Source organism: Colletotrichum abscissum (genome assembly GCF_030869225.1).
Source record: "Colletotrichum abscissum strain IMI 504890 chromosome Unknown Scaffold_27.1, whole genome shotgun sequence".
NCBI classification, from domain to species: domain Eukaryota; kingdom Fungi; phylum Ascomycota; class Sordariomycetes; order Glomerellales; family Glomerellaceae; genus Colletotrichum; species Colletotrichum abscissum.
In genome coordinates, this window is record NW_026850176.1 from 668017 (window position 1) to 694019 (window position 26003).

The 26003-nt window shown below is 51.7% G+C and overlaps 10 protein-coding genes across 10 annotated transcripts; 7 read left to right on the top strand and 3 right to left on the bottom strand.

The window, feature by feature from the left end:
* Positions 1 to 814: 814 nt before the first annotated feature.
* On the top strand, positions 815 to 2942 carry CABS01_10651 (trichothecene efflux pump; the record flags this gene model as incomplete). Its single annotated transcript, XM_060544006.1, has 7 exons — positions 815 to 1030; positions 1086 to 1144; positions 1208 to 1244; positions 1269 to 1592; positions 1686 to 1884; positions 1937 to 2308; positions 2371 to 2942. The coding sequence occupies 7 exons, from the start codon at positions 815 to 817 to the stop codon at positions 2940 to 2942; spliced, it is 1779 nt and encodes a 592-aa protein (XP_060399208.1).
* Positions 2943 to 3626: 684 nt separating this feature from the next.
* CABS01_10652 (aspartate-semialdehyde dehydrogenase) lies at positions 3627 to 4943 on the top strand (the record flags this gene model as incomplete). The annotated part of the gene is made up of 3 exons (XM_060544007.1): positions 3627 to 3654; positions 3789 to 4043; positions 4141 to 4943. 3 exons carry the CDS (start codon positions 3627 to 3629, stop codon positions 4941 to 4943), a joined length of 1086 nt encoding a protein of 361 aa, XP_060399209.1.
* A 930-nt stretch (positions 4944 to 5873) lies between these two features.
* CABS01_10653 (uncharacterized protein) lies at positions 5874 to 7401 on the top strand (the record flags this gene model as incomplete). Its single annotated transcript, XM_060544008.1, has 4 exons — positions 5874 to 5917; positions 6083 to 6280; positions 6551 to 6659; positions 6751 to 7401. 4 exons carry the CDS (start codon positions 5874 to 5876, stop codon positions 7399 to 7401), a joined length of 1002 nt encoding a protein of 333 aa, XP_060399210.1.
* An 802-nt stretch (positions 7402 to 8203) lies between these two features.
* Positions 8204 to 9226, bottom strand: CABS01_10654 (uncharacterized protein; the record flags this gene model as incomplete). The annotated part of the gene is made up of 4 exons (XM_060544009.1): positions 8204 to 8230; positions 8285 to 8482; positions 8559 to 8654; positions 8729 to 9226. 4 exons carry the CDS (start codon positions 9224 to 9226, stop codon positions 8204 to 8206), a joined length of 819 nt encoding a protein of 272 aa, XP_060399211.1.
* Positions 9227 to 10618: 1392 nt separating this feature from the next.
* CABS01_10655 (uncharacterized protein) lies at positions 10619 to 10720 on the bottom strand (the record flags this gene model as incomplete). The annotated part of the gene is made up of 1 exon (XM_060544010.1): positions 10619 to 10720. One exon carries the CDS (start codon positions 10718 to 10720, stop codon positions 10619 to 10621), a length of 102 nt encoding a protein of 33 aa, XP_060399212.1.
* Positions 10721 to 16918: 6198 nt separating this feature from the next.
* Positions 16919 to 17314, top strand: CABS01_10656 (uncharacterized protein; the record flags this gene model as incomplete). The annotated part of the gene is made up of 1 exon (XM_060544011.1): positions 16919 to 17314. The coding sequence occupies one exon, from the start codon at positions 16919 to 16921 to the stop codon at positions 17312 to 17314; it is 396 nt and encodes a 131-aa protein (XP_060399213.1).
* Positions 17315 to 17503: 189 nt separating this feature from the next.
* On the top strand, positions 17504 to 18364 carry CABS01_10657 (uncharacterized protein; the record flags this gene model as incomplete). The annotated part of the gene is made up of 1 exon (XM_060544012.1): positions 17504 to 18364. A coding segment is annotated over one exon (861 nt), but the record flags the coding sequence as incomplete, so codon positions are not given.
* Positions 18365 to 19060: 696 nt separating this feature from the next.
* On the top strand, positions 19061 to 20974 carry CABS01_10658 (GDP/GTP exchange factor Sec2p; the record flags this gene model as incomplete). The annotated part of the gene is made up of 1 exon (XM_060544013.1): positions 19061 to 20974. One exon carries the CDS (start codon positions 19061 to 19063, stop codon positions 20972 to 20974), a length of 1914 nt encoding a protein of 637 aa, XP_060399215.1.
* Positions 20975 to 21169: 195 nt separating this feature from the next.
* CABS01_10659 (uncharacterized protein) lies at positions 21170 to 21439 on the top strand (the record flags this gene model as incomplete). Its single annotated transcript, XM_060544014.1, has 1 exon — positions 21170 to 21439. One exon carries the CDS (start codon positions 21170 to 21172, stop codon positions 21437 to 21439), a length of 270 nt encoding a protein of 89 aa, XP_060399216.1.
* Positions 21440 to 21964: 525 nt separating this feature from the next.
* On the bottom strand, positions 21965 to 25151 carry CABS01_10660 (dolichyl-phosphate-mannose-protein mannosyltransferase; the record flags this gene model as incomplete). Its single annotated transcript, XM_060544015.1, has 4 exons — positions 21965 to 22507; positions 22717 to 24470; positions 24528 to 24817; positions 24883 to 25151. 4 exons carry the CDS (start codon positions 25149 to 25151, stop codon positions 21965 to 21967), a joined length of 2856 nt encoding a protein of 951 aa, XP_060399217.1.
* Positions 25152 to 26003: the final 852 nt, after the last annotated feature.

Genomic DNA, 26003 nt, shown 5'->3' on the forward strand with positions numbered 1-26003 from the left:
AGAGCTCATGCCTGATTATTGGGGGACTCGTCGATGATGATACTTCATCATCGTTTGGTTCAAGTTAGGTAGCTTAGGTTTCCCAGGTTGCAAACATCGCACTGCTTCCAAGAGGGAAAGATCGACAATGATGAATCTCAGCATTCAAGAACGCATCTCATTGCGGGCTGAGAGGGCAGGGCAATTGAGGTCACGCCAATACTCCTTGAAGAAGGTACTCGAGTACATCTTCTGCTGAACAGCACACGAAAGATTCTGTAAGCGGGAAGGCCCTTGGCGTCTCCCATTCTTACCTCAGGGCACTCTTGGCCTTATCTTGTCTCTCAGTATCCCGATTCAGGCCCAGGTATGTGCATTAGCAAGACTGAATACGACATGGCTGAACCTTCCACTCCAGAATCTATGTGAGTTGACACAGGGGCCTGTGAGGTACCTACTTGGATCCTCGCGCAGCTCTAGAGCGCTACTTCCCAGATACTCAAAAGCTTCATCGGGCAAGGACGGTTACCGTCCAATTCGTCTTCGCGATCTTCGCCCAACACAACACCTGCCTGATAAATCTGAGATCTCTGTGGTACCTTAGGCAGGTTGGAAGGTAGAAACTTCCTCCAATAAAGTAGTAGTGGGTGGAAGGAAGACGACGATCGGCGAGGACATAAGGGCATGTCTGCCTCTCCCACGTCTCCTTTCTATTTCCGAGCTACATCACACCAACACATCATCACCCGCAGGCATAATCACAGCTATTCTTTTCTTGGCACTTCGCTTGAACTATTCAATACCAGACACTCAAGTTCAAACAAAATCTACAGACATGGTCGACGACGGTGTGGTCAGGGTCGTCCGAAACCCGCAAACGCAACAAGCTTCTCGAGGAGAAGCCGTCATAAATGACGACTGCTGGGACTTCGAAAACATGGGAAGCCATCTCCAGGTAACACACATCGATGGGACCGTCCGGAATGTGGACAGGGACGCTCTCGGCACTACCATCTCGTCAGAAAGTGGCAGAATCTGGCTATTGATGTTGGTAAGTAATCCATTCCATCTTGTTGTTGTTATTAAATCTGACTGATACACTCCAGGCCCAATCATTGGCCATCACAGCTGCGTTTCTGGGTTGGGTAGCACCCGGAAACACGAGGTACGTGCTGTGATCATGAACACAATACGGCCTCCCTTGGCTCATACTAATGACAAACAATAGTGTGCTGTTCCATACAGACCTACCTCAGACAGACAAGGTGCATTGGACGCCAATCATGTAGTTCATGGGAAGCTCCATCGGATTTCTCCTCCTCGGTCGGCTTTCAGACCTGTACGGACGGAGGCACTTCATTGTCGGAACCTCCCTTCTGGGAGTCGTCGGCTGCCTCCTCGGCTCCTTTGCGGTCAACGCCGAGATGCTCATCGCCGCCAATATCTGCAACGGAATGGCTGCTGCCGCCCAGCTACCTCTTGGAGTCGCTGTAGCCGAACTCGTGCCGAACAAGGACAGAGCAAGAACAGTTGCCGGTACTTTAGTACTGCCATTCCTTGTTGCTGGTTTGGGCTCTGCCATAATCCCATCATTGTTGGACGATGGCAGCCCGGTGCAATGGCGTTGGGGCTATTACACGGGAGCCTTTCTGGCTTTCGTCTCCTTTCTCTTGTATCTGGGACTCTATCGCCCACCTTCGTTCTAGCAGCTCAATGTGGCTGGGAAGACCAAGCTTGAGATGATCAAGCATTTGGACTTTGTCGGCATCTTCCTTTACGTCTCTGGCTGCGTTTTGTTGCCACTCGGGTTCTGTTTGGGAATCTCCTCGTACCCTTCTGTCAGCAAAGAGGTCATTGGAACCCTAGTCGGTGGTTTCTCAGCGCTTGTCTTGTTTGTAATATACGGTAAGGTTGGATCGCATTCGAATATTCTGACATATCTTCTAACGTATCGCAGAAGCATTTTCCACCGCCGAACAGCCTCTCATGCCTCCAAAGATGTTCAAGAATGTCCAGTTCGCAAGTCTCGTTGCTTGTGCAACTTTCTCCTCGATGGTTTTTTATGCCCTCACCGTCCTCTGGCCATTTGTTATCGGAAAGGTTTTCAACAAGGACTCGAACACGGTTGCTTGGTCTGCCTCATTGCTACCCTTTGGTGCCACACTCGGAATAGCCTTGACAGCTGTTCCGTCACTACGTGGTGAACGCTTCAGAAAACAGTGTATGGTAGCGTCAGGTGTCGCTCTGGCTCTCATGGCTCCATTATGCACAATATGGTTTGACATCCGCCATGGACTAATTGTTCTAGCGGGCATATGTGCGTCTTTTGGTAAGTCTTGCGGCGATCGCCAGGCGTTGCCTGAGAGTTTTTGACTGATACATACGTCTTAGCTCTTGGCCACATTGTTGCCGTTGCCATCACTGGTGTCACCCTTGTGTGGGAACCGCAAGATATCGGCCTCGCATCAGGAGTCCTCGGCTCAATGTGTAGCTTGGGCTGTGCCTTCGCAAGGGCATTAGTTACCTTGTTATTGAGGAAAAAGCTGGAGGAGGAGCTGACCAAGTCCGTCACGCCAGTTGTCTTGGACGCTATCCTGCCCGGCCCCATTTTGAAACAACTGGCCACCACCATCCGAGAGCAAGCAACAATGAACGGGAAAACCAACTTGACGGCGTTCACATCAGTGAGCATACTCTCCAGGTTTGCAATTACCAACGCAATTCAAGCCGGATACAGTTATTCGCTTCGATCGATCTTCCTTGCCATCATCCCTTTCTCCGCTATTCTCCTGATCGCCGCTTGCTTCGTTCCAAATCTGGACCAGTTCAATACTCTGAAAGTTGCAAGAAGATTGCAAGGCCCTGATGGAAACGCCCCACAGAATGATGAAGAAGCGGCCGAAGAACCAGGACTTGAGTTGTCGATGCTTGGTCGGCCTGTGTCAGCCGCAGATGTGATTTGATCTGTCTCAAGTGTTTTTTTGTTGACGGCGGCTTAGTAGGATGCTGGGTCATTGGGGGTTGGGTCACATCGGAATGTTTTCGACCAGCATTGCTTTAGTGTTAGAGGAGGAAAGACAATAAACGCATGAACTGTTTCCGCAAAAGGCGTTTTCTAGATCCGCTCATGAGTTGTTTCGCGAATTGCAGGCGGCACAAAGGGTTCAGGTACGGGAGAGCGTAGTAATTCGACGGAATCCGGGGATTGCCTCATATCGAACGACTGGGATGGTGACAGACGATGATAACAGCTGTTGCGAGACCAATGAGACCAGGTTCTTATTCACCGGATGCTGCAATCGATGTTCGTCAGATCCCGGCCGGTCTTTGGATTGACGATCATTGGATCGTTGGCTGAGGTGGTGGGGTGTGGAGACTGAAGTTCGTCAATGGAAGTGGGAAATATCTTGTCCATCGACAGCCAAAGCTCCGATGGCGGGGCATGGCGGGGTGCAACCGACGTCGGTCGCTCACCCCAAAAATTATTGGGCCGGGGCGCCGCCGGCGACATGCCACTCTCCCCTTGACTCACATTGCCAACCCGCCCAATTTCTCTATTTATCTCCAAGCTGTGGCCCTCGCTGATTCAGTCCAATTCCTCCTTTTCGACAATTGATACCCTCGATACCCCTTCGTCATCTTTCACAATGGGCGAATTCCCCGTCAAGAAGTGCGGTACGTTTTAGCCCCTCCACCCCGCCATTGCCGCCCTTCCGCCATCGGGAAACCTCGACATCGGCAGATTGCAAACTTTGGCGCCTTTCAAGATGTATCCAACAATCCAAAGCTAATTCAGAGTCCACCTCAAGGCGTTCTCGGCTGCACCGGCTCCGTCGGCCAGCGCTTCATCCTGCTTCTGTCGCAGCACCCGTACCTCAAGCTCGTCGCTGTCGGCGCCTCGTCCCGCTCCGCCGGCAAGAAATACCGCGATGCCGTGAGGTGGAAGCAGGCCTCGCCCATGGGCGCCGTCGCCGACCTCGTCGTCCGCGAGTGCAAGGCCTCTGAGTTCAGCGACTGCGACGTCATCTTCAGCGGTCTCGACTCTGACGTTGCCGGCCAGATTGGTGAGTATTCCCAAGTGCTGCTATTCCAACGCCTGCGAAGGAAGGACTGCACTCGCCTAGATTGAGAAACAATGGCTAACCACCACGGCCAAAACAGAGATGGAATTCCTCAAGGCCAACCTCGCCGTCTTCTCCAACGCAAAGAACTACCGCCGCGACCCCCTCGTGCCCCTCGTCGTCCCCACCGTCAACCTCCCCCATCTCGACCTGATCCCCCACCAGCGCAAGCAGCACAACCTCGAAAAGGGCTTCCTCGTCTGCAACTCCAACTGCGCCGTCATCGGCCTCGTCATTCCCTTCGCGGCCCTGCAAGCCGTCTTCGGCCCCGTCGATCAGGTCTCCGTCGTCACCATGCAGGCCGTCTCAGGCGCCGGCTACCCGGGCGTCTCGTCCATGGACATGATTGACAACGTCGTCCCCTTCATCTTGGGCGAGGAGGACAAGCTCGAGACGGAGGCGCAAAAGATCCTCGGCACCATCACCTCGGACCTCACCGCGTTCGAGGACCAGAGCCAGCTCAAGGTCAGCGCGGCGTGCAACCGCGTGCCCGTGCTCGACGGCCACACGGCCTGCGTCTCGCTCAAGTTTGCGCGCCGCCCCGCGCCTTCGGCCGAGGAGGTCAAGAAGGCGCTGCGCGAGTACGTCTCCGAGGCGCAGAAGCTTGGGTGCCCTTCCGCGCCCGAGAGCCCTATCCTCGTGCACGACGAGCCTGACCGGCCGCAGCCGAGACTCGATCGCGACCTCGGTAGGGGGTACACCGTCAGCGTTGGCCGTGTTCGGGAGGATGAGAGCGGAATCTTTGATATCAAGTTTGTTGCGCTTAGCCACAACACCGTTATTGGCGCTGCTGGCTCGTCGATCCTCAATGCTGAGGCTGCTGTGCTCAAGGGCTTCGTTTAAGCATCTTTGAGATGGAGAGGAAACGAACAAGTGGAAACGGATAAGATTTGAGGATGGCCGGGTATTTATCATGAGGGATCACAAAAATATTGGTGTATGGGTGCACGGTTGGTCGCATTTACGGCACGGAAATATCACAATTGAAACAGCATGAAGGAGAATCTGGACGTACGGTAGATGAAAAGTAGGTATACCGATTGCGATGGATTTCTCGCTTTAAAATGTCTTGAGGCCTTACCTGAGTGCGAAATGAGAGTGACGGGCGTTTGAGTGACAGTTTTGTCGGCAGTCACTACTGGCGTATTTTATGCTGGAAACGGGATCCTACCTGAGGTACCTTAGGTAGTTTCTCTGGTTTGAGAGGCTGCCTCGTTGAGTGGAAGGCGTATGCATATTACTGAGGCTGTAGTCATCAAATCCTACACGGAGGTGAACCTGGGCAGGCATGCTGCATCCCGAACCAGCCTTCAATCGCTCGGTATGGCTAATTAAAGATCAGGCTGCATCGAAGAAAGACCTTCCCTGTGTCTGCAATTCTATCATAGGCCTTTTATCTCCCATCTCGCCTTGGCTCATGTTCTTCTATTCCAGCATGCTCTTCTGCGTTTTCTCCGATCAACGTCACCGATAACCATCACGATGGGTAGATCCAAGTTCTCCCAAAGTCGATGGCGACAAGCTGCGTTTTACTTCGCCGTGGCAGCCTTCTCAACCTTTTTCATCAACTTTGTATTTACACTATGGGCGAGCATCCAGAAACGTGACACGATAAGTGACGGTGTGGGTATTCTGCTTGATACGGACTGTTCAACCATCCGAATACTAAAACCGGGATCCATATTCTGATCAACGTCCTTGTTATAATTCTTCTTGCGGGTAGTAACTACTGTATGCAAGGCTTAATGGCACCAACCCGACCAGAGATTGACGATGCACGCGCCAGACAACAATGGCTCGACGTTGGGGTCGCCAGTGTTCGAAACTCTTGGAACATCACATGGAAGAAGAAGATTTTCTGAGTATTGATTGCAGCTTCATCCCTTCCATTACGTCTGGTGTAAGTATGGTTATTACACTTCCTCATCTTCTCTTTTACTATTCCCCCCCCCCCCTCGGAGCCCTTACTGATCAACAATCAGATACAACTCCATCATCTTCAGCTCGACATCAGTGAACGACTACAGCGTCTTGAATACGAGTGCGTACATTTCAAAGAACAAGACCGAAGGCGCACTCGACAGTGCCGACTGGAAGAACATGTACTTAAATTTTCTTGGCGATAACGTCGAGGAAATGGGCGCAACACGATGCATCGACGCCTATCGAGTCGCTTTCCTGTACTCACGAGGAAACTTACTCTTTGTATCTGATGATAAGAAGAAAGAAAATCGTACGGCTGAGGTCTTCGATATTCCGGGATACCCATATCTTTGGATGTGCGGCCAATCAGGTGAAAGAATTGCCGGCATACTCGCTGGTAACTTGACATGCGAGGACTATCTGGTCGAAATGCGAACTACGTCGGGAGGCTGGAAGCCTCTGGGATCAAGCGTCAAGGAATGTTACAGCCAAAAGACTGAATAGCATTGCAAGCTCCTCTTCAGCAGCACTCTCTGCTGGAATGTGACAGCGTTTAACTTTGCCAAAGGCGTCTTGATGCTCTTCTTCGCCTTCGGAATGGGCGAAGAAGATCCTCTGATGACCATTGGAGATGCAGTGACCTCTTTCCATGAAGATCAGGATGAGTCGACTGCGGATATGTGCCTCGAGTCCAAGGACCACTTTGTTGCCCAACATTGGTCCAAAGGTCCAATACAATGTGATCTCTAACCGCAACGGAAGTCTCGGCGCCATGCAGATCAAGACCATCCTGGACACGGGTGACATGAGTCAAGGATCTATACTTGCTAATATTCTGCTTGTCAACACGCCTCAAATTATTCTTTCAGTCATTTACTCCACTTACACTTGCAATGCCCAGTACACCAGTATATCCTTGATTACTGAATGGGACAGGTTCGGCAACGAGAAGGAGGCAAAGAGCCTTCGCGTCTCGTCTACACGCAGTGGAGCTCAGCGAGATACCTACTTCCTTCAACTGCCGTACCGCTACTCGTTCCCTCTTGTAATATTTCCAGGGGGACTTCACTGGCTCATTTCTCAGAGCTTCTTCCTCGTCAACCTGGAGGTATATGTCCCTTCAGCTGATGGCAAGTCTATGGTACGACTAGTAGAGGGGAACTCGTTTGCCGGTGTGACAGCCTACGGGTGGTCGCCACTCGGGGTTTTTTGTATTCTCGTGGTAATTATCTTCATGATGGGATTTCTCATTATCACGGAGAGACGTCGTTTGCGATTCAGGGTCATGCCCGTGGCGGGCAGCTGCGGCGCGGCCATCTCTGCTGCTTGTCACCTTGGCTCAGACGAGGGAAAGATGTGGGAGAAGACTCTGAGATAGGACGTAGTGGACTCATCTACCGTCGGGCCCTGTTCTTTTTCTTCTGAGCCAGTCTCGGTCCCGGTTTGTGGTCGTTTGTACTCGTGAGTCGGTACTCTATCTATTGATTACTTGGGGCGGGTTGAGAAACGAGAGCTTCTAGTTTATAAGCTCACGAGCCGTGGACGATGTCATGGGGAAAAAAATCAACGTGGTCCGAGATTTATCGCCGGTATCGTCGACTGGCTTCGTTGCCCTTGTGAGACAGCCTATGTTGCGAGTCTCTGCTAGAAGGACGCGAAGGTTCCTCAGGGGTCATACCCAATTCATATATACTGTCCTGCCTCAAGCATTAATGTCAACAAGGCTTGGTCATGCTCATATCTTTGTACCTCTATCAAATCTATCGTACTTCTCATTGTGACATGGCGAAATAAAATACATTCTCAAGAGTCGAGATTTCCCAGGCATGCCAGGTCAGATAGAGTGGTATACCCAACGGATGTACACAGGATGGACGTATGGCGCATTATTAGAGCAAGAGAGAATTTCATACAAGCAAGCCGCGATTGTACAAGAGACAGGATCTAAACGGGCATGGCAAACATCTACTTAGTTATCATTTGGGGTAAGTCTTCTCGTACGGGGACGTAGTGAAGCCGAAGTCAATAGAGAGATTTGTCTTTACTCGGCAGTGAATCTATGGGTGCAAGATTTGTGCCTCGAGGTATAAAGAAGCTGACAGGCAGATTGAATGCTACAAGAGATTGTAGATAGTGGTAGTAATGTTTCTTGTTATCCATTTATTCTTTTCTATGGCCACTCAATATCTTTTGCCAGCATGTCGAGGCTTTTGTCGTCAACAAATCTGATAACAGGATACAGCTCCCGAAGAGACGCTCACATCGTGGATATGTCTCTCGGCGGAGGCACTGACGGGCTCTTCCTCCCCCCGATTCTGCCTATTCTCCCGATCTTTCTGCTGCTGGTACTCGTCCAGCCTGTTCATGCATCTCTCTCTGTCATACCGTTCCGTGAAAACGCCCTCCTCGCGGTAAATCTGCGCGTGCGGCGTAACCGGGTGATATAATATATTTGTTTTCTATTCATGGCAGTCTGTGATTGTAATGAGCATCAAGAAGTAATGGTAGCGTTTGGATCATGGGGATTGCGCGTACCATCTCAAACTTTTTGAACTTTTCCTTGGCCATGGCGAAAAACTCGTGAACTGTGTAGGTTTGAAATCTGCGCCAGGCTTCTCCGTCCGGTGCTTGCTGTATTACGCAAGATTAGGAGCGTATTCAGACATGGAAAAGCTTGAATAAGTAAGCATCTCCGGAAGACTTACAGGATCCGATAACCCGGTCGGCTTCGGACCAGTCTGGGGATCCGCAAGAACAATCGTGCCGCGCTCCGTGTCGATGAGGATATGATGACCGTCGCGGCCGGACGGTATGGTCGCGTAGACAAACACATGGGGCGGAAGGGGCGCGGTCGAGATATTAGCTTCGTAAGGCCCGAAGAGCCACTCGTCGGCGTACTTGGTGGGCAGGCTCAGGACGACGTCGCCGGTGAAATCGACAGCGGTGGCGCCCTCGTAGACCATCCACGGATCCCAGTGGTCCTCCTTGGTACGGCTGACGTAGGGGATATGCCTCATCAGGCCCGCCACGGTGTCGTTCTTGCCGAGACAGAGAGATTTGACGAAGTCGGGCGCGATGTGCTCCCAGCCGCCCTCGGGAGGGTGTTGGACGACCTCTGGCGGTAGGAAGAGCCGCGTGAGGAATTCATGGTACGATGTGAGCTCCGAGACGAGCTCGTTCCTCGAGTATGAAGGTTCCGCCATTCGGAGGGAGCGAGGAGGAATATCTTTGTGCCGAGAGATGAACCAACAAAGGAGCTCTTCACTGGGAGGGAACGGGGGTCCATACTTATACTAGGCACCAACGTGGGTGCATGCGGGGCCGAGTTCACCTCAGGAACTTGTTGCCAAGCTTTGTTAGACGAGACATATGAAGAGAAATTCCTTCGCCTGCTCCTTCATTGAGAGAGCTTATCTTGTTGCCCGTTGGTGGACAGCTGGTTCGATCGGTTCCCGCGTCTCAAAACAGTGGCACCGGCAATGGCCAGATCTGATCCACAGGTGAGGATGGACAACCATATTCGTAAATTATAGAGACTTCTCTACCCCTATTTCAGAGAAAAATGATTCCAGTCAGTGTCTAGCGAGGTTTCTTTCCATTGACCCTAATCCGTAACCTGCTGACGCCCCTCGATGCGTGATCGAAGACTCAGAGGGGTACGGGATGGCCAGAGTTGCGTTTCAGACGATGCCAGTTCGTCCATCCCATTGAATTCATATGCCTCCTAGCTGGGAGCTCTGAAACCCATTCAAGGTAGGTAATTTCGCAACCGCAGTCGTGGCAGGAAAGAGGTTGTGGGAAGCCTCTCGCCTCAATTAGGATGCCGTAGTTAAAGCAACGGAATCCTTCGAGTGTTTGGTGACAATGAACACCCCTGATGGAGAGTAGATCGTCGCGTTTGGTTCTGGGGTATCTTCTCTGGGTGCCGTTTCTATGTAGTTTCTGGCAGTCGAATGAGGCAAGGTGGCATCGACTTGACTATGAATACTCAACAGTTCCAAGACACGTTATGGCAAAGTGTAGCAAACACTAAGCCTATGCGCAATCTATCAGAAAGACATGGCTTTCGAAGGAGTCAGCGAATCAATAGAGTATTATGATAGGCACAATCCATGCTTCAACAAATAGGCATCTTACCCGACCCCGATTCATGACATCAAAGGGTAACCATCCAGCAACGAACTAAAACACATTGGTATCAAAAAGCAAGTAGATCATCGGAATTAGCTCTACCATTGGTATGCTTATGCCTCGAGGTAGCTGTCTCGTCGCGTCACCCTGGCCACTTTGGTACCATCAATAACAACTGTAACACTGATAATCATCAGCGTCGAATCGAACATGAAGCTGAAATCCCCGATTGAAAGAAGCCTTTAGACCTCCGAGGTCCGGAGAGTCCACTCTCCGTTGACCGGTATGAACCCGCAAACAACAAAATGCGATCAAACAAGGTCATGGCAAATGCCATGGGATGGATGCCGAAGTTGGGTAGGTGCCTCGGCTCGGTAAGATAAGACGAAAAGTAATAACACTCAATACCCAACCTCCCTCTGCTCCCCCGAACTCGCACACGCAGCACAACGGTGTCGGCCGAGTCAAGGTTTCCCTCGGAGCCTCACCCAAACCGAGATGAACCCCTGCAACAAAGCAAACAAAACCTCGCCACACACGTTTCCTAGCGTATTATGTTTTCCCATCCGGTACGTAAAGTAAGGTTTGTAACCTTGAGCCTAGAGTAGAGGAGTAAAGAAGAATCAGTCGGTTTAGTCCAATGGGATGTTTATCGTGTGTATTGGATAGGTCCCCTGGACCCTTTGGACTACGGCGACTAGTTAAAACCTAATACTGACTGTCCAAGTCTTGGAAGAGATGAGTAAAAAGGACGAAATAAAAACCCAAGGACAAAAATCCTAACGGAAACCGACAACGGGATTTTCAAACATGATCATGAGGCGGTTGCGAGACTGCCACATGAACACTTTTAAGCTTCGCAAACGTGCCAAGTCACCCATTGAGTAAGGAAAAATAAGCCTCGCGAGAAGCCCTCCCGTGGCGCAGCCCATAGACGTCCCTTCGCAGGCACCTTGAACCTTTGCTTCCCCTTTCCAAACGAGTAAACGAGTAATACCCTGAAGAAAGTGAGGCAGAGATGGAGAATGCGAGGAGGGGTGTGGAGAAGATGGGCCGAGTGGGAACTGGACAGTCGAGACGAACTCTGTTGAGGTCTCGTGCGCATGGGTTCCCTTACCTTCCGTGCTTGGCTAGGTGTGGCTTGGTTCTCTAAGCCGAGGAAACGTATAACATCGTGACTTTACTTTCGGTGTAGGGAAGGACAGCAGATCAATGAAGCGGCAACACCGGCCTGGTGGTTTTGCTGGAGCCATGGAACTCATTTACCAAGACCCGTGATGAGCTGGGGCGTCGTATCAGAGGGATCAAGAAAAGCGAGACGGAAAATCATAAGCCGCGGCAGAATCCAACGCAGCAGACGACATCCATATACGTTCGCCTGTGAAAGGCCACGAATAATTCTCCTTCAAGCGCCAAGCCGGGCCGCACAGATTGACTGTATCTAGGACGGGTTGCGAACTGAACAGTGTTTGGTGCCGGTCACGACTTTCCTCACAAAGTCGCGAGCTGCTAAAACACCAAACAATGGCACGCCGGGATAGCGCTGTTAATCATACGTTTGCATACTGCATCGATGCTCGGCGAACTGCAGAAGCTTCTCAGGGGAGCACACCAGCGTTCTCGTCTATTAATAGTTCTAAGTACCTTATTATTAAAGAAAGTTAATTCTTTCTAAGTCATAAGTATAAGAATATAGTTTTAATAAAATAATATAGTACTTATTTAGTACTTAAATTAAAATACTTTTTTAAGCTTATTATAAAAGAAAAATAATTATATTACTAATTACTTATTATTAAGGTCTATAAGTAGTACTATAGCTTTAATTATTATAGTTTTAATTATTATAGTTTTAATTATAATAACTTCGCTTATAATAAATAAAAAGTCTAATTATAAGTTCTTTAAAAGCCTCTTTTTAAGAACTATAAAAGCTTCTAAGTTAAATTAAAATACTTATTAAAATATTAATAACTAAACTAACCCTATAATAATAACTTTAATAAAAAACTTAATAAATAATATTAAAAGCCTTATTAACGTTAAGTATAATTTATAAAACGTAATAATATAGCTATAAAATATTATTAATATATTTTATATTAAAAAGGGTATTATTAATACTAATAAGATAAATAAAATTATATTAATATAATACTTTAGCTTTTTTTATAATTCAAAAATAATTATTTTAAATAATATTAAAAATTTATTAAAAAGCTCTCTTAAGTATTTTAATATATTTATTATTATTTTTATAATAATAAAACTCTTAGTATTTATATATAAAAATAAGTTATTTATTTTTAAATAATAATATTAACTTATTAATAAGTTATTAAAACTATAATTTTAATAATCCCTTAAGAAGAGAGAGGGTAAAATAGAGGAAAAAATAGGTAAGAAAAGGGTTAAGGTTAAATAGTACGGAATTTGAGGGCAGGGTAGCGTCTATATATACTGCGGCAATCCTCTAGTAATGCAAAACGATAGAGTTAAACAGTGGTCTGTTGATAGTTAGTTGCTTATTGTGCTGCGTAAGTAGTGCAAAGCTCCAGAGCTTGGTCCTAGCCGGGGAGAAATATGTCCTGGACCGCGCGGGAGATTTCGCCTATATGAAGGGATATAGAGAAACACTCAAGATGGAAACCTGCAAGTGAAACAACCATGCGATGCAGGAGCAACACCGCGGGAAGGGCGCTGGTTGGCAGCACAAATCCGGATAGGTGCAGAGCGAGACGCGAGAAGTCGCGGGGAGCTATATATGGCCGCCTGCTTCCCCCCTCGTCTCTCGGCCTAAAGTCTGTTTTACGTTTCAAAGAAGAAGATCGGAAATGCGGATGGACGTCGGCGGCCGGTGCGTGACATGGGACGACGTTATGCGTGTGCCGTTTGTCGTCGCGGCCGAAGCACGGACTCATCCCGGCAGCCAGTTTCGGGGGTGAGAGGGGTCTCATGTGCGGGGGAGTCGGCGAGCTTCTTCTGCAGTTCTCGGCCCAAGCCGGTGCGTGCATGTTTACAGCCTGCGGCCCGATGACGTTTCCCCCTTCTCCGTCTTTGTCATTTGCCATGCAGTGCCCGCTTGACGCTGAGGCTATGTTGTATCGTCTACTGCACCTCAATCAAAGGCGAAACATCTTCTCTGTGGGTTTTCAATGGTGCGGATCTATGCAAGAGATAGACACAGCCAGAAAGGTTCGAGACATGCAAAAACCCGACGCAGCTCCCGAAAGTCAAAAAGAAATGTGTATCTCAATAAAATATTAGATGCCAAGTTGAGAGGACCAGGGAGAGGCGAGTGCTTGTTCAATCAGGTTCAGGGGTTCAGCTTTCAGCGTCGTAGTTTCTTGATGTGAGGCTCATCAGACGAGAGCATACTGCTTGCGACGTAGCAAGACAGATCCGACGCGTCAGCATCGCAAAGCTCATGGGTAAAGAACAAGCAATGCTACCAGAAGAACTTGAAATAAGCTGGGACGGGGGCTGCCAGCCCAACTAGGCGTCCGTGTGAAACACACATTCGGGATCCGGGGGAGATGGGACGAAGAGAGGATTGACCTGAACGGACGGACACACAGGGGTTGCAAAGCACTGATGTTCAGGTGTCAAGAGCGAGGCGTCGGCCGTTTGGTTCGCGGGGTCTGGGTCGAGAGGTAAATTTGGAAGCAGACGGTCTGAAGAAGCAAACGGCGGCGTGAAGAGGCGCCGCTGGGCGTTCTGAGACCCGGAAGAGCCCACGGACACGGAGGCGAGGGAGGGCCAGGCAAGCTCCGGACGCCAACCACCATCAGCCAAGATGGGCTGAATCGGGAGGAGGCGAGCGACAGCGATTGCTGAGATAGCGGGCGGCCCGACAGTCTTGGCCAAGTCCAGACCGGGATTCTGTTTGTCTTAGGTCACAAAGGGCAGAGGACGATAGTCCACGAGGCTGAACAGAGTGTAACGGATGGCGGAGATGAAATCGATAGACAAGGCGAGCGATGACCAAACGCGTTAGGTTGGTCTAGCCAGGCGGAGAGGCACGAGGGCCCAGCCTTTAGAGCGCAACGACCTTCAACTGCCGGGTTTTTGGGGCTGTCGACAAAGCTCAAAGAAATTGTATCTCTGTAGAGCCGCAAACGGTGGTATCGACGACTTGGTCCAGGTCAATACTCACGAGTTTTCCAACGAGGAGGCAAAGTGGCCAGGAAGCTTGGTGGTAATTAGGCGATCAGGCGCGTCAGTGCAGACGCAAAAGCAATGCGCCGGGTTTGGAAGGGCGACGGGCGGCGGCAGTCAAGTTTGCGGAGCGATTGAGATTCCGGCGTGCAGCTGACAATTGAACATTGCCAGGGTCCTGGGGCCGGACCCCCCGGTCTGCATAGTCCAGAACATGGCTTTGCCGCGGCGGCGGTGTTAGTGAAGGGTATCCGTACTCTGTACCGGAAGCTTGGATGGAACACTAATTCGTCTGTTGATGGTAGCACTCGGATTGGATTGTGTAGAGTTGGATAATGACCAGGCCATTCGGTAGATGCCGCCGCACAAGCATGAAGATGGGCGCAGGCATTGTGAAGCTGAAGCACACCGCAGTCCCTTCAGCATGCTTCAGACTTCAGACTTTGAGGGTTGAAGTGGGCACGGGGTGACAGGGTGAAGTGGCACAGTGGTAGTCGGTCCAAGGGATTGAGATGCCAGGAGCCCGGGCTTGGTGCTACCGGGGCTCTCATACCGATGCCGATGCAAATGCAAATGCATATATGCGAGAGCGGATGCAATTCGAGCCCCTGATGCGGTCAAGAACTGACTTAGGGGGTGGCTCTTGTTGACTCGTTGTCTTTGATTCGGAGGTATGAAGTAGGAAAATCAAATCGACATAGGGGAGTCGTAGAACTAAGAATAGGACTAGATGATGACGGGATGTGCAATGGTCTTTGCTGATCGTTCGTGACCTGAAACTAGCTGGGCCAATGTTGCAGCATTTCTTAGGCGACAGAATATGCGAGAGTAGGAAATATAGACGGAATATGGGGAGGCTGTTGATCGTGCGATACTCGTATCGATTGCATAGACCGTACGTAAGGTAGTCTGTATCCGTATCCTCGGAGGCTCAACGATAGATCTCAGGTATCAGGGATGCTTACCTAGTGTAGTTAGGGGCGAGCCGATACAGAGAAATAGTGCCAAAATGCGACTAATCAGCTTTGGAGGGTGTTTTAGTGTAGACCGGGGTCTCGTAAGGGATGAAGATACGGATAGACGATATTCGTAAAATATGAGTTGAGAGCAGCGGACACGATGTTGGCTGGGGTGACCCGTGTCGTGTTCCAACTTGTACAGGAGCAAGGCGTGCGCGTCAGGTTCGGGGTCCGTTTGAACGGGCTGTGCCTAGTGCGGCGTACCGAAGTAATAAAGCGAGGATTCAATTCGGTGGGGCCAACGTTTGCATGTGCAGGCGAGCGGCAGGTAAATGCAAAAGGGTAGGGAGTTGAGGAACCTTGAGGCTGTAGAGCCCTGGGTTCTGGGTGGAGGGACTCTGGGAGACGGCGGGAGGATCAGGTTCACCTTTTCTTTGAGCCTTGGCTCTCGCGATTCTGGAAACTCTGGGTCTCTGTGGTCCGCGGAAACGAAATGGAAAGGAACGTGGGATCCTTACCTGCTGGGAAGGAGGGATTCTGGCGGCTGACTAAGGCACATAAGATGGACAATCCATGCATAAACACCGGGAAAGAGTAGCCGTATAAACGACAGGCGTTCATAACTTTGACCACTTGAAGATACCTGCCCAGCTGAGACCAGCCCGGCGTCCGTGCTCTTTCCCTTTTTTTGCCTTCTTTCTTGTCTCTGCTCTTCGCTGCTGCCAAAAGCTGCAGCCACTCGGCACAGCGGGAAGACGAAGAGGAAGTACCTAGAAGTGAGGCAGGTACCTTTGGGAAAGAAAACCACGTGCTAAGGGAAACCACGTGCTGCAACAATCATTGAACTCGAGTGGTGGGAGGTACCTAGGTAATGAAAGTGCCTACCAAGGTTCCCATCACTCCCGTCGTTTGCATAAGGCGGGCAGCGAGAGAGGGAGCGAAGGGGAATGCGCTGAGGAATTTGGCCGAATTGAAGTAAACCCGAGGTGAATTAAATTGGATTACTTGCGGGAGGAACTTGAGACGTTTTCATCTCATTGCCATAACTCACTACCACCGACTCGCTGATTGGTAGACTTGCTTTCTGTTTTCTCAAATAAGGAATTGTTTTTCTTCCTGGGTATTTGGTTTACATGGAGGGTGATTAAAAAGCCAGTCTCGCACTCGCACACAACGCCATTTGAAATCGTCTTCCGATTCATGCGCGCGCCCGCGCCTTAAATCGCTTCTTGATCGTCGCATGCCGTGTAGTAGATCCAATAGTCAGTGACGAGTGTGTGATCCAGCTCAGCTCGCATCGCATCGGTACGAACTACCTTGCTGCGTAAGTGTTGGACGTGCGGGCCTGTCGGCAGCAGCGCCGATGGAAATCAGGGACTAGAGGTGTAATGACGGAGCTGGGTGGTTTTTTTTTAATTGAGTTGTGGCTGTGACGGGATTGAGAGAGCTTGGCCCGTGGGAGAAAGCGCGCAAAGGGGGCGAAAGCGAATCACTACTTTGAAAAGGTGGTCGTCATCTCCAGCGGCCAAGGTCTGTCTGCCCACATTGGCAACTGACCGGCCCCCGGTGCAAGACGTGCGAAAAAGATGCGAGAATCGTGAGTGTCATGTTCAAGGCTAGCTAACGGCCAAAAAAGCAAGGTCCACAATGACAGTTGAATGGCGAACTTGTCTTGAACATTGTGACCAGGTGCTCCCGACCAAACCGATGGCCCCAGTTCCCCACCGCGAGATCATTTGCAGCTTTCTGTCTTGCCTTAGCGTCTTCTGTACCGAAAGACCGACCGACCGACCGACAGCCCCGGTGTTGAACACGCGACGGGATGGAATGGTATGGGACGGGAAGACATGTGCAGCTGTACGAAGTGTGGAAGTGGTATTCAATCGTGTCCATCGTGTCAATCGCTTCTGTCTCGTTGTCGTCACGTCGTCACACTCGGCTAGCTCACCTGCCACCAGGCCGCTACCTCATGGCCGACCTCCTAACCCCTGCTCGTGCACAACTTGCTTATGTCTACCGAGTATTAGTGTGGTGTATCAATGACTGATGGCTGGTGAGGGGAACATCTGGAGCTGAGTAAGATCAATACTATCAAGGCACCTACATGAAGGAGCTTGAGACAAAATGCAGTTTGGGCTGCACGACAGGGCAAACACTGCAAACCTCTAGCTTGCATACTTGTCAAAACAACATGAGTAAATGACATGACCGCATTTGAGAATAACCGCTGGATTGAAAGCTGAGGTGAGTGAGCATCGAGACTGCAGGTACTTTAACCTAGAACCCTTTCGGACCCGTCCCAGTCCCAGCGATTGCACCGCCCCCACCCCTGCTCTTGTGCAGACCCACACCCTCCTTGCTATTCGATGCATCCACAACCACGATCCCACGCCTGTCCAGTCCGGTTCCGCCCCGCCCGGTCCAGTCCCAAGGAGGCACTGGGAAGGCGCTGGAGGTTCTTTCTCTCTCTCTCTCTTGCCCGTCGTGCCCGTCTCCCGTCTTGTGGCAGGACCGACTGACGCTGCTGGCCAGTGCCTGCCTGTCTGCCTGCCTGTCCGGGTGAAGTCTGGTCTGCGCTCCGCACCTGCCACCCACAATGGAAGTTGGCAAGCGCAAGTTCGACATCTGGTCCCTGTCGCGCGCTGCTCACCACCGTCCACGCCGTGCTCCTCACGCTCGACCCGTCCAATACCACCCATGTCACCCGCCCAGTTCCAGTCCTGGTCCCTGTCACTGGTCATGGCCTCTCGGGTCCCCAGTCTTTCTCTCATCCTATTCTCTCTCGCTGGCTGGTGCTCTATTCACTTTGCCGCCGCCGCCTGGGCTCTTTTGCTCTGCCACCACTGCTACCTTACCACCGTACTTCCCGCCTGCTTACTCGGCTCCTGCCAACCACGCCGAAAACACTCAAAGTCCAAGGCTGCTCCGCTGCTCGGCTTCGACCTGTCACCTCGCCTCTTCTTCTCCTCTTCCTTCCTATTCCTAACTATCCCAACAGCCCCCTCACCTTTCCTACTACTTACTACAACCTACAGTGACCCGCCTCGTCCGCCAATCTCTCACGATCACGAACTGCCTCACGACCACGCCTAATTCCGACCCATCCTCACACAGATACACACCCACACGCCATCTTTGCACATAGCCAGAGAGGAGAATCCGCGTCTCAACCTCCATAGCTCGCACCGCCATGGTCTCTTGCGATATCTAAAGGCCAACGCCCCCATTCCGGCCCTTCCACTTCGGCCCCAGTTTGATTGCTAGCACCAATCAATCGGCATTGGCTACCGTGCATTCCGCCTGCCAGTCGCTTGCTGCTTGTCATACGCCTCGCGCCTGCTGTTAGACCCATCTCATCTAAGGTGGTGCCAGCTCTTGCCAACGCATTGTCTCACCATCCAACAACCCCAATTACCCAAGTACATACTTGGTAGCTTCTGTCTCTCGTCCCAAGCGGGCTGGCAAATTCAGAGGGAATGGATTCGTATGTCTCTCATCCTTCAATAACCGGGCCATGCCTCTCGTGTTCTTTCTCTTGTCTCTGCCCGGTCAGCTCGAGAAAGCCGCGATCAGCACCGGCTTGCACTTTGCACTCAGCGCCGTCAAATGGCTGTAACTAATCTTGTGTGGCACAGCTTTATCGCCGTCGCTGGCTGGGCACAACATACCAGCCCTCAACCCGGTGGAAGACCTTTTGGCCATTTTCGATCTCTCTCTTCAATAGCTCGATCTCCGTCACCAAGCCCCCGAGCCACCAAAACGACGAGTCAAGCACCTTCCGTTGTCGACATGCCCATCATGTCTTCCTCAGTAGCATCATCGCCGACACTTCGACCCACGACAACAGTGACACCCCCAGACGATGACGGCGAGCTGAGTACGCTACCTGACCCCCGCAGCCGGGCTATGAGTCCCGCTAGTGAAGCCGATGCTGCTCAGCATCCCGAGCTGAATGACGAAGTCGCAACCCTGAGCGCCAAGTTAATAAACGCCATCAACCACCAGACAACCCTCGACGACACATTATCCGCCACAAGACAAGAGTTGGAAAGAGCACGCGAGAAAATCAAGCATTTAGAAGAACAGAACGAATCTCAAAGAGAGATGCTTGCGGGCGATATTTGGATTCGTCGCAAGACCGCAGAGGAAGAAAAGAAGACCATCATGCTCCGTGTGAACCAAGAGAAGAAACTCCGAGAGGATGCCGAGAAGGAGCAAAAGAGGATTGAACAAGAGTTGGAGAGTCTTTCCACGGCTTTATTCGAGGAGGCCAACAACATGGTCATCACTGCGAAAGAGGAGGCGAGGGTAGAGCAGGAGGCCATCCAACGAAAGAACGACAATCTGAGATCTCAGCTTGGCGATATGGAGGCCTTGCTGACCTCTCAACAACAGCAACTAGCAGACCTAAAGCACGTCATGGAGCAGATGATGCTCGAAAGAGATGATGCTACAACCGGCACAGCTCCCTCCTCTCCCGGCTTTAGTAAACCCGATATCACGAAAGATGATGATCGCTCAGAAGGCCTCGTCGCTTCGCCTCTCTTGGATCCGTCTTCGCCGACGTACCCTACTAGCTTGACGCATCTCATTCAGCCAGTTCTTAGGACTGATCTGGGAGCTTACGAGGACTTTCTTAGCCTCACAAAGCTGTCCAGGAATCGCGCTGGTAGCCGTGTTTCGTCTGGCTCATATAACGGTCTGAGTGGGTTGGGTCTCGGCATGGGCGGCAGCACCTCAAGCGCTCACCCTTCCAATGCATCAACTGCTTCCCTATCCACGGCTGGGACTCCGGCTACGTCATCGCCGCAGACCCCGAATACCCCAGCTTCTGTCTCAAGCACGGCCTCAGCCAACGTGGGCCCGCCCCCGCCGGCTCTCAAGGAAACCAAGTTTTTCAAGCGTGTCCTGGCAGAGGATGTTGAGCCGACACTCCGACTGGATATCGCCCCGGGCCTGTCCTGGCTTGCGCGTCGCAGCGTTTTGAATGCCATGAGTGATGGCTCAATCGTGGTGGAGCCAATTCCTGCCAATGCGCCCTTTGCCTCAATTGTCAAGCCGCAGTTCTACCCCTGTTCCCTGTGTGGCGACGCACGGAAGGATGAAGAGCACCTGCGAACATACCGTTTCCGAACCAGCGAGTCTGAATCAGCTCAGAGATACCCTCTTTGCAAATATTGCTTAGGTCGTGTGAGGTCAACGTGCGATTTCCTCAACTTTTTGCGTATCGTAAAAGACGGGCACTGGCGAGCGGAGGACGAAGACGCAGAGAAGGCCGCCTGGGAGGAAAGCGTTCGCCTGCGGGAACAGATGTTTTGGTCCCGAATCGGTGGTGGCGTCGTCCCGGCCAGTCATCATCACTCACTACCCCTGGAGAAGAGCCCTCGAAATAGCCATGAGAGCGACTCTAGAGACATTGGACCAGAGGTGGCAGTGACGCCTTCGGCGAACATCAATGATGACGCTACTCCCTTTGCCACTCCCCTCGAGGAGACGGCCAGCCAGCTGGATGCCGAGGAGACATTAGCAAGACCAGAGACGCCTTGCCCGAGTAATCGAAACTCAACACTATCGTCTTCGCCAGAGAAGGGCTCTATTGCAGAGAAGGACGGCGAGAATCGACTGTCTATCAATATTCCCATCCAAGAGGAGCAGCAAATTATCGTTGCGACAACCGAGGAAAAGGTCGAAGCCACAGCATAATCATGAGCGACTTATCGTAACGATCGATCCCCGATTTCTGATACGCACCACATACACTTAATCTTCGATACTGTATTAATTACACCCTACGCCACCATTGCAGAAATGCCGGGGCTCATAATGAAGACCAAACGGGAGAACAACATGGGGAGCCAAGGAAGAGGCAGAGCGAATTCACGGAACCGTGACAATAGGATGGACAGAGGGTGCAAAATTCACCTATTTCTTTTTTTTCTTCATCGTTCTGGGCATCCATTTAGGAAGGGGGCATTGGCGTTTTGGAGAGCAAAAACTGTGTCCCATTCCGAAAAAAGGGAGGACAAGCAAACAGTTGCCGTCATGGGAGCAGGAGAAGAAGGCTGGATTAAAGCAGGCAAAGTTGCTAGACAAACAACAGGAACAAAAGGGGATGGGAGGGGGGGATCACAGACACAAGGTTACTGCATCGTAATGCCTTCTTATTAATGCCAAAGATGATGATGCCTCGAGCATTGGATGAACCTTCAAAACCTGTCTATTTGCATTGCAACCTGAACTGTGAGAGAGCCTTTTCATTCCTATGGTGAAAGGTATAATGACTACCGTTGAATAAGACGCATCTTATTCCAACTCAGTTTCCAGTGGCTGTGGCCGCCGTAGGCTCCATCGTCGAGATACAAGAGACACATTAAGGTTCCGGGTGAGTATCTTTGGCAAGTCACCTAGGAGCAGCATTGATTGGACATGTCATTTCTTTTTGGAATCTTACATTAACAAATGGAAAAAAAAAACACAAAGCTTCGGCGTTTTGTGGCCGACCCCCATTTCCACCATCCCGTCTTGTCCGCTCCCATTCACGGCTGGTATACAACGGGGCGAATTGCGACGCAGAAAGCGAGAAAATCCGTGAGATCAAAAGATGAATTTGATCAAACTTTCCCCTCTCATCAGGCCATTACAGTCCAGCCCCGGATTTTTTTTTATCACCTTCTTTTTCTTCAAGTTTAGAGTTCAGAGCTCCTCCTGAGCAGTAGCCTCCTTGCCGCCATCACTTGCGGGCTTGGCCTTCTTCTGCTCGGCCTCCCTCTGGCCCTGGACGCTCTCGGCGACCTTGGGCGCCGCGGCTGAGTCGTCGGCCTTGGACTTGGTCTCTTGGTCGACGCCCTGAACGTCAGGGTGAGGAGGAGCGACGTTCTGCTCTTGGGGCAAACCGCCCTCGGGCATCTGCACCTCGTTTCCACTTGCGTCAACGACGCGTGTCCGCGTCTCGTACTTCGTCTTGAACTCGACCTTGCCCTCCAACGCCTTCACCTGCGCCTCGTCGAGGAGGTTGCCGTCCTGGTCCCGGTACTCAACCTTCTCTTCGCGGGACAGAACCTTCTGTCCAGGGGCTCCCGAGACGGCCGGCTCAGCCTGCTCCTTCTGAGCCTCGCCAATGGGAATCTGACCGACTTGACCACCTACAGGGGCGGCGGGAGCCTCAGATTTGATAGGCGTCGGCGTGGCTCCAACAGCGGCGGAAGTGCGAGTGAGGAGCTCAGTGTATTGAGAGTACTGTAATGCCAGAAAGTGATGTTAGCCTCATTCCATCATATTCACAAGCCCTACCAAAGATGCTTTGACAAATCTCGTTTCAATTGGCTATCAACCGTTTCTCAACATCGATCCCACCTGAGCCAAGATTTGTCTCATCTCATCACTGGCTCTTACAACCCCCTATCCGGTACCCCTCTACTCGGAATGAAAGCAGTAGTGTTACTTACGTCGTCAAAGAAGTTGTTGCAGTCGAAATCCCATGTGCCAACAACCTTGAGCCGGCTGCACTCAGACTTGGTCCAGGCGTTACCATAAGCCAAAGGAGAGAAGAGCACGAAAGCGACGATCGTGAGCGCCAAGAAGGCAACAGCGCTGACGCGGTTGATGGCAGGGTTCTTGCGGATACCAGCGAGCGAGACTCGAGCGGTGGCGAAGTCAAAGATGGAGCAGAATGCCATGACTGCGAAGTAGAGGGCGGGGAAGTAGTGGTGAAGGAACAGCTGACGGTCCATGAGGTAGAACGGGAAGTAGTGGAAAGCCCAGCCCAGAACCGCAGTGCCGATCTCGTAGTCGAATCGCTTGAACGTGGTGTTGGAGTAGTCGTTGCAGCTGCGCTGCCAGCGGAGAGTCGCGATGCCCTTGAAGAGAACGTAGATAACGACAGCAAGGGTAGAGCTCCACCACACGATGGGGTTGCCCATCAGGTAGATCTGGCGGTGATCCTTGCCCCAGAAGTTGATACCGCGCTTGAGGAAGGGCCACGAGTCAGGACGCGAGTCCCAGGCGTGAGACTCGACCAAGCCGGCGTTGGTCTTCCACATGACCTTTTGAAGCTCCCAGAACTTGCCAAAGAAGCCAGGGTGACGGTAGTTGACCTTCTCGACATTGTCGCCGGTGAGTTGCGGGTGCTCGTTGTACTCGACATACCACAAGCTATTGGGAAGGGTACCTCCCTTTGCGCAAGTGACCTCCTGTTGCTCAGAGGCCCACTCAGGGAGCTTGACCTTGTGGGAGAAGAGTACACAGCCAGTCATGATGTGAACCAATCTGAACTTGGTCTCGATAGTGCGAAGACGCTCCTTGGAGGCGGCGCTGAGGGACTGCTTTTTGATAATCTCAATCTTGAACAAGTCGTTGGCGTCGCCCTCGAAGCCCTCGTAGCCGTAAGCGGACACCTCGTTCTGCCAGTCAGCCTCCGTCACAGGGGGTCTGACATCGTGGGAGTGAAGACGACGGAATGTGGGAGTGTGGTAAAGGCGAACGACATCGCCATCCTTGATAAAGACAGGCTCGGGGAGGTTGTCCCAGGCTTGAGTTCCGTTGATCTGCTCGCCGTTGATTCCAAGAGGCTGGGTCTGGTTCTCGAGGAGCCAAAGGTTATTCTCATCCTTGTGGGGGTAGAGAGTGATCTGCTGCTGCTTGCTACCGGTGGGGTACATGAGGGGATGGGAGTGCAGGTAGCCGCCCTGTGTGTTGGCGTGTCTGATGCTGACACGGCTACCGAAAGCGACGTCGGCGGCCACATCTTGCATGCCCTTGGAGTTGAGAGTAGACTGGAACTCTGAGCTCATGAAGCCGTCGCCGTCACCAGGGTTGACCAGGCAAAGGAAGTGAATGGCAAACATGGCCATGTAGAAGCCGACGGGGATGATGACGAGGGCGAAGGCGCGAGCCATGAAGTGCTTGGCCCAGATGCGCGGCGTAACGTTCTTGGTGTCTCCAAGGAGAACCCAAAGCTGGACGAGGGTCAAGCTTCCAACCCAGGCAATGGTGAATAGACCAACCCATTTGATGCTGACGGTGGTACCCAGACCCAGGCCAGTCATCAGGAGCCAGAACCACCAGCTCAACTGGAAAGCTTTCTCGGGTCCCTGCTCATGCTGGTTCGTGAAAGACTGGAAGGAGAGGGCGGTAAAGGCGGTTGCGACCATGAGGGGAGAGTCGAGGAGAATGAGACGAGCTTGGGTAAGAAGGCCGTTCTCTGGAAGGAGTGTTGGTCAGTGATTCGTATATGCGTGAGGAGGCACTTTGCACTTACCGAAGATGATGAGACTGGACCCCATCAGAGCCGTAGTGGTGCGGCATCCGGTGGTCTTGAGAGTCAGAAACATGAGAGGGGCGAGCAGGATACCGCAAATGGCCGGGAACATGCGCATGGCGACGTAGGGAACGCCGGGCTCAAGGTAGTCCTTGCCAATGTCCTTGAAGTCGAAGTCGCCGTTGAAACCAGCCAACCAACCGGTGAGAGCGATGAGCATCTTGGCCAGAGGAGGGTGGACATCCATGAAGAATTTGCCCTTGATGTATTTCGAAGCGAAGCCACCGAAACTGTAGAGCGAAGGCGTCAGCTACAATGCGCGGAAAGGGAGGCAAGGGGGTATATGTGTGCTTACTGGACCTCGTCAAAGACGACACTGGTGGGCTGGTAGATTCGGAACAGGCGAACGATGGCGGCGAGGATGGTCAAGCCAAACATGATCTGGTAGTCGGAAACAGGCAGGAGGAAGACATCGTTGTCCTCAACACCGTCGGACTTGTAGCTCGACTCGCGCTTGAGGGGGAGTTTGCTATGGCCATTGCCGTTGCCATTGATGCCGTTGACACCGTTGGCCTGCTTCTCGAGCTTGGGGCTCGGAGAGCGAACTGGCTTGGTGGCAGCCATGTTCGCAGAGAAGGAGTATCGATTCGCGGGGGGAGGGTCGGACTATTCGGGGCGGGCGCAAATGTCGTCCACTCAACGTCGACGGCAGCTACGACTTGGTAGCGGGCGACGTGGACGACGAAGGCGGAGAGCGGTCGTCAGCACCTAGCAAGGTGAGAATTGTAGGCGAGGTTTTCTCGCGTCGATCGAGTGGCAGAGAAGTGGGAAAAGGGATCAACGAAAGTCGAGAAGGGAAGAGGTGGATTAAAAGGCCGTCATTTAGCAAAGGTGAATGACGGGCTCAGTAGAAGAATGCCCTCAATGGAACAAGAAGAAAAAAAAAGGAGGATGCTTTTTCTTCCTGGTTGGAGTAAGGTAGATGGAAGAAAAAGGGAGCAGGGGCAGGTATCCGTAGAGAAACGAAGTAACTGTTAAGGTAGAATCTGGGTTCACTGCCTGGCGGAAAGTTTACACCGCGGAAGCTGATGACAGCTGGGGGGGAGGCCAGGCTGGAAGGGAGGATAAGGGGGTCAGGGTCGGAGTTGTAGCTTAAGTGGCCTCATCCCATGTGGTTTGACAGCCAGCAATTGGTTGAAGCTAGGGCCTGCCTGGGACCTTCCTGGCTCCATCCAGTGATCCCCCTCCCCCCTTGAGTCCATCCACGCCCCCCTTCCCACGATTCCCTACGGCTGGGTCGACCCCTTAGACAGTAGATAGTACGGGCACTCAGTCCGGAGTAGACGTGCGGACAAGCAGGGCAGACGCTTCTCTTTTGGGCGCTCACTACCTCCATTACACTACCATCTCACTTATGAAAGGAATAGAATCATGTCAGTGGTCAAAGTAGTCCGTGAGGTACACCGACATGCTGCT